The following is a 7,168-nucleotide window of genomic DNA, read 5'->3' as shown; positions in this document are numbered from 1 at the left end:
ATCGCACTCCTCCGGCACTCCGGCCCTGCTCGGCGTCAAGGCCGAGCCCGCGGCGGAGACGCCGCTCGGCCGGCGCACTCGCAGCGCCGGCATCGTCATCAACGAGGGCGGCCGGCGCGCCTACTCGTCGGCTCCTCCTCCGCGCTTCGACAAGCCAAAGACGGAGCCGGGGCTCGCGCCGGTGAATACGGAGCCGGGGCTCGCGCCGGTGAAGAAGGAGCCGGCCGCGCCGGTGACGACGGAGCTCGACGACGACGACGACGACGCGGCCCTGGAATGGGCGCGCAGGGACTCCATAGCAATGGAGAAGGAGCGCCTGGAGAAGGCGAAGGAGCGCCAGCGCGCCGCCCTGCTTCGCTTCGCGGAGCGTCGACGCGGCCGCGACGAAGGCGGAGTCGTCGTCATCTGCGACAGCGACGATGACAACGACGACGATGCGCCGCCACCAGTCCGCCATGGCGATGCCAGGCAGGGGTCCAGCAGGGGCGCCCGCGTCAAGGAGGAGAAGACCGACGACGACGATGGCGGCGACGGCGGCGACTTCAGCCAGTTTTTCCTTTAGATTAGTTTATGTATATGTGCTATGTAATGAAAATCCGCGAACTTTCGCCGAAATGTGCTGAAATTTATCGTGTTTGGCCGAATTTTATCGTGTTTAAGCCGAACTTCGCCGAACTTCTTTTATTTTAAAACGTGTCTGGGGGCGGCCCTGGGGCCGGCGGCTGGGGACCAACTCGCCCCAGGCCCAATTTTTGCACCGGCTCACCCCCAGGCGGCGATTTTAGGCGCCCCTAGGGGGCCAACGGCTGAAGATGCCCTAAGTTTATTTGACTTTTGTTGGATTAAAATCACGACAATTATTTTCAATTGGAGAGAGTAGTATTTTGTAATACCATAAATATTATAGAGAACAGATGCTACATAATTGGTAAACTTTTCTGTCATGTGGCCATCACGGAATGTGGTTGAGGGCTCCGTGATGGCGTAATCTATATAAGCCGAGTGTAGGACCGAAAGTGGTCGGTTACAAAATTACATCAACCTGTGTTCTGTAAGCCAAGATCCTTCTGGGGTATAAGTCGAGCTTCATCTGTAAGTCGAGTGTCGTTTACCACTGCACTAGTCTTACTGTCCCCTAGGCTGAGGTCGCCCTTTCTGTTTTGCGTGATGCTGTACATACTCGGCTTATTGTCCCCGAGTGCCCAATATAGTATTACACTCGGCTTAAAACCCGCCACACGGCAACATGTTATTTTCTTGTAGTCCGTAGTGCAGCCGTATGTGATTCCCAACATGTATCGATCGAGTGATGGATTAGGAGGTGCTTTGAGATGTATATGTTGAGGGTGAGGTGTCACATCTGAGGACGGGACACAGGATCCCGGAGACCCTGTCCCTCCCGTACAATTATCTCCCTTTCAGGAGAAGTTCGACTCGGATCCGATCCGACACAGAAGACTAGGGTTTTGTTGGAGGCTATTCTTATATACACACACGGACGGGGTCCTCACCAATCACCACCAGAACAAGCCTCCGCCGCAACGGAACACATCCCCGAATCCTGTTGGAGAGAAAGAGATCGAGATCGATGTCGGCCATAGATCAGGACGGTGACATTGTGCCGCCGCCGCCGCCGCCGGGGAAGGCCGCGGAGACTCGGATCGTGAAGATGGACGGGCGGCACAAGCACGTCCAGTGGTTGCTGGCGGTGTGGGATAAACAGCCTGGCCGTCCGTTGCCGGACCTCCCCGATGACTACCTGGGTGACATGCACGACGACAGCGAGCCCACCAGGCCCTCCCCGGATCACGCCCTACACCGCAACCTGGTCCTCGGCTCCTCCTGTGGGTGGCTCGCCACCGCCGACGACCGCGGCAAGATCGACCTCGTTAACCCGGCCACGGGCGAGCATCATGCGCTCCCGCACATCGCCACAACGGGCGTCCTCGTTCCCTCAACCGGCGACCGCTTCTTCTGTGTCCAGCTCGACCGCTTCTTGACTGCCCGTTACGGCCACGGGCCGCCGTTCAAGGACAGCCCCTGGGGGCCGCACGGGTTGGCGACGTTCACGCTCAGAGCCAAAGAGATGCGCGCCTACTTCTACCAGAAGGTGGTCCTCTCAACGTCCCCGTGTCCCGGCAGCTACGCCGCCATGCTGATCCTGCATCGAGATTTCGGTGCCCCCGCCTTCGTCACTGCGGAGGAACCTGCCTGGAGGCTGGCGCCGTCGCGTGACGGCGTCGAGGACGCCATCCACCACGACGGCAAGTTCTACTCCATATCCTACTCGGGCGACGTCGAGTCATGGGAACGTGACGCCGAGTCCGGTGCGTTCACGAGCACCACTGCCGCGCCAAGGCTGGTCATCCAAGACAAAGCACAAGCCAGCTCATCGTCATGCCGCAAGTATCTGGCAGCGGCGCCTGGAGGGCAGCTGATGGTGGTGCTCAAGTACCCAGAGAGGTGTGCGTGCTATGTCCTCGAGGATGACGGGCAGTGGAAGGAGACTAGGGACATCTCCGACATCCCGCAGTTTGTTGGGGTAAACAATGTCCACAACGACAAAGCGCTCGCCCAGTACAGGTGCCACGGTTACGCCCATGTCGAGGTCCATGTCGGCTACGACGACGAACAGCCCTACCTCAAGGAAGAGGCCATATTGATCTCGACTGAGAGCAAGGCCACCATGCCCGATGACCTCCGTGTCCCCAACCCCGTCCTGGCAGTCGTGCGTGAGCCCACCATGCCCGCCCCGTATCCCGGACACTTGGTCCTGGGCTCCTCATGCGGGTGGCTCGCCAGTGCCGACGACCGTGCCCAGATCTACCTCATTAACCCGGCCACAGGCGAGCAGCACGCACTCCCGCATATCGCTACCATTGGAGTCCTCCTGCCCTGCGCAGGTGACTGCTTCTGCTTCAAGGTTGACCGCCTCTTGACTGCTCGGTTTGGCTGTGGGCCGCCGTTTAAAGACCACTGTTGGGGCCCGGACGGGATGGGGACGCTCACACTCAGTGCCCACCAGATGCGCACTGGGTTCTACCGGAAGGTGGTCCTCTCAGCATCTCCGCGCCCCGGCAGCTACACCGCCATGCTAATCCCGCACCGAATTTTCGGTGCCCCGGCCTTCGCCACTGCGGAGGACCCTACCTGGAGGTTGGCACCATCGCGTGAGGGCATCGAGGATGCCATCCACCATCATGGGCACTTCTACTCCATCTCTTACTCGGGTGTCGTGGAGTTGTGGGAACATGACGCGGAGTCTGGTGCGTTCATGAGCACGGCCGTCGCGCCAAGGCTGGACATTGAAGGCAGCCTGTCATCCTGTCGCAAGTATCTCAGGGCGACACCAAGAGGGCGGCTGATGGTGGTGCACAAGTACAGAGAGGCCTTCAAGGTGCATGTCCTCGGCGCCGACCAGCAGTGGAAGGAGATTAGGGACATCAGTGAGATAGACTAGGGCTAAATCTGCGGAATGAGGAGAAGATGTTGGATGAGCAAGATCTTATATGTTTGGTATCTGATCTCTTAGGTAGTGTCTGTCATAGATTCTGAGTCGTGGCTAAATCTATTATTTTGTAATCAGAGATATACTTGGACGGGATATGCTAGTATTGTTATGACCTTTCCGTCTCTTGAGCGTGCAAATTGCAAATTTCATATGTTTCGGGTGAGAGCTGTTTGCCCCGACATACACAAAATTGCTCTTCCCTTCAGTAGTATTCCTAAGTTCACACTCTGCTTTTCTCGGAGTGGAGGGATGATTTCATTACACGGATGTACTACCTTGTCAAATCAAAAAACAAGTCTAGCTTGACAATCAAGAATCCTGCCTGACCATGATCAATGACGAGATTCCTTTTGGCTCTGAACCCCAACTCTACTTTATGTATACACGCACTACTGGAACTTCATTCTTTGTCGAGTGCCCGGAAAAGACTGTGCCGACTTCAGCTCTCGGCAAAGGACTCTTGGCATAAGGCACAACACTCGGCAGTGACCTTTTTTCTAGTAGTGACTGTATGATGGGGGAATTACGTGTTGTATTCCTCATGTGCAAACGCACGTATATATGATGTACAGGAGTAGGCCACGTCCTCAACTATACAAGGCAACTAGGAGGTGGATCCAATACACATGTATGTACAACACATATACCCTACATCCCCCCCCCCCCCCCCCCCCCCCGACGAGAACGAAGGTTTGGCTCTCAGCCTCCATAGAGGCCTTTTTTGAAAAACATATCAAAATTAAAACTTTTTGGTTTAAAAAAAATCTGAAAACAATTGTGCAAGTAAACAAGAATGTAATGTGTATGTGTGCAAAATTTCAGGATGATAAACACTGAAATGGGAAGATGAATAGTATCATGTGTTAAAAAGCCTCAGATTTGTCTTTTTTGCACGGTCTTCATTTCAACGTATTTTGCCCTGAAAATTTACACACATGTGTGTTATTCCTTCATGTATATTTGTGTTTTTTTCAGAATTTTTTGAAATGTAAAAAAATATGAAATTTAATGAAATACAAAATTTTCAAAACCAAGCTCTATGGAGCAAAGACATTATTCAACATATAAATATGTATACACTGATTTGGAATAATAACCTGCAATTGTATACACATATGTTTGGTGGAAGCCACTACTATCTGTGCTAGCTATTTGCCGGAAAGTTGTTTGATATTTGAGGTATACGATTGGATGGTTGGTTCTCCTAGCAGTGTCAGGACATTGATTAGAACATGTCTGCAAACGGATGGATGTCTGATTTGAGGGTCAGCGAGATGCCCTGAGCCAAATTATAATGGCGGGGATGCATGAACACACAGTAAGCGAGCAGCAGGCTTTTGAGCTGTTGGCGAGAGATCTCCCCGAAAAGGCCGTTTAACTGAAATCCTATACGCATGCATGGAGCTTCTAGGTTTGCATAACATTTTTTTATGTCTTTCACCCTCTTGATTCTAGTGGTTGATGCCCGACTTAAATATTGGTTTCTACAGTTATGAGTTGCTGTTAGATGCAGGCACGCACACGGCCGAGGAACTTGTCAGACTTGTCACTAGATAGTACATTAGCGAAAAACGTCTTGTATTAAGTTATAGAGAAAGTAGCTACTACGATGAGCAAGTATGAGAAACGAACTGAATAATAATACTTCCTTCATCCCAAATTAGTTGTCTTACATTTGTCTGGATACATACGGTGTTGTATATCATTGACTATTTTATTAAACTTTTAAAAAAAGCAAGGCCATGAATACTCGCTTTGTATGGGATATGGACCGTCACGATGAATCTCTTCTGTTTATAAATAGATAAGATTCATAAGGCCAGTCCACAATCTTCAGAAAGAATATGTTGGTGACCGAAGCTTGCTGCTATGGGATGAGTTAGCTACTTAAGCTAATCAAGCCGTTCCTCGTGCTGCGAGATGAGACTATACCCTGAACCAGGCACGCTCGGCACGTAGGCTCTGTCGAGTCGGACCTGTTAGAATACATATGTGCACAGGACTAGGACTTGGATTCCATGATGTATACGGGCCTGGACGGGACCGTCTCGATCTGTAAACGATCTCTACATCTCTGTAATATAAATATACGTCAAGGTGAACCCAATAGGGCACCACGCATCAATCTATCGATTTCTGATTTTTACATGGTATCAGAGCCTTCTCTTCTAAATCGCATCTAGATGTCTATCGTTCCCTTCGGCAGTTCCTCAGATGCTTCTTCCTCGATCAGCCAGCCCATAGCGATGTTTGGCGACACTGCCCGCGAGAAGCTCGGCCGCGACAACATCCTTCTGTGGAAGGCAACGGTTCTACCCCCGATTCGAGGGGCGCAGCTTGATGGATACCTCGACGGCACAATTGAAGCTCCAGCCAAGACCATTGACGTCCAGAAGGCCGACAAATCAGGCACGGAGACAGTGCCAAACCCCGAGTACGCTCGCTGGGTAGCCCAAGACCAGCAAGTTCTGGGATCGCTGCTGACCTCTCTCTCCCGTGAAGTACTCACTCAAGTCGTCTCTATGAGGACTTCCGCGCAGGTCTGGACAGCTCTTGAGGAGATGTACTCCTCTGTCTCCCGGTCAAGGATTATCCAACTCCGGACCCAGTTCGCTGGCACTCGAAAGAACGAGATGACTGCCACAACATACTTCACAAAGATGCGAGGCATTGCCGATGAACTCACAACAGCAGGGAAGAAGATCGAAGACGACGATCTCATCTCTCAAATTCTTGCTGGATTAGATGCAGAATACAATCCTTCTGTCTCCTCCATTGCCGCAAGAACTGGCGCCTATTCCCTGAGTGAAATTTATGCTCAGTTCCTTGCCTTTGAAGCACGCATGGAGTCCCAAAATTCTGGGTCACAACAGTACAACTCTTCCGTGAACCTAGCTGCACGAGGGGATCGCAGCAAGGGAAATCGTGGCAGCAAAGGCAATGGTGGCGGGAACCGTGGTGGCTACGACAACAACAACCGCGGTGGCTACAACAACAACTACGGCAACAGCAGCCATAACTATGGCAACAATAGCTACCCCGACAATAATCGTGGCGGAGGACGATCAGGAGGTGGAGCGAATTTTTCCCGTGGTGAAAAGCCTACTTGTCAGATCTGTGGCAATGTTGGGCATCCAGCTCATAAGTGTTGGCATCGGTTTGACCGAGAGTATGTCACCGAAGAGAGATATGCTGGAGCAGCCACTACTTCGTATGGAGTTGACTCAAATTGGTACTTTGATACCGGAGCAACCGATCATATTACAGGGGAGCTCGACAGGCTGACAACACGCGAATGCTACAATGGTCCTGAACAAGTTCATGCAGCTAATGGTGCAGGTATGGCTATTAGTCACATCGGTCATGCAGTCATTAATTCTTTTGATCATACTCGAAAATTTCATCTTAATGATGTACTTCATGTTCCCCAAGCCACAAAAAGCCTAGTTTCGGCAAGTTGTTTTGCTTCTGATAATAATACCATTGTGGAAATTCACCCTCATTCTTTTCTTGTAAAGGACCCAGCAACGAAGGCAATCCTTCTAAGAGGCCGATGTGAGCAGGGTCTTTATCCAGTCAAGTCGTCTCCTTTCTCCAATAGTCAAGTCTTTGGTGCTTCAAGACCGTCGTTGACAAGGTGGCATGATCGCCTTGGTC

The 7,168-nt window shown here is 51.8% G+C and overlaps 1 protein-coding gene and 1 pseudogene across 1 annotated transcript; both read left to right on the top strand.

Annotated features, from left to right (window-relative positions):
* Positions 1 to 1,469: 1,469 nt before the first annotated feature.
* On the top strand, positions 1,470 to 3,460 carry LOC147962631 (uncharacterized). The gene has a single exon (XM_087534253.1). The coding sequence runs from the start codon at positions 1,589 to 1,591 to the stop codon at positions 3,458 to 3,460; it is 1,872 nt and encodes a 623-aa protein (XP_087390379.1). The 5' UTR covers positions 1,470 to 1,588.
* A 2,750-nt stretch (positions 3,461 to 6,210) lies between these two features.
* Positions 6,211 to 6,349, top strand: LOC125526113 (small nucleolar RNA Z247; annotated as a pseudogene).
* Positions 6,350 to 7,168: the final 819 nt, after the last annotated feature.

The sequence above is a fragment of the Triticum urartu genome, chromosome 7A, assembly GCF_056163025.1.
Source record: "Triticum urartu cultivar PI428250 chromosome 7A, HENAU_Tu73, whole genome shotgun sequence".
In the NCBI taxonomy this organism is placed as follows: Eukaryota; Viridiplantae; Streptophyta; class Magnoliopsida; order Poales; family Poaceae; genus Triticum; species Triticum urartu.
The sequence above is the reverse complement of the archived record's forward strand: the minus strand, read 5'-3'. Positions and strand labels throughout refer to the sequence as shown.

Bases quoted from the DNA above. Each gene is read 5' to 3' on its own strand.
- LOC147962631 (XM_087534253.1), top strand. From the start codon at position 1,589: ATGTCGGCCATAGATCAGGACGGTGACATTGTGCCGCCGCCGCCGCCG.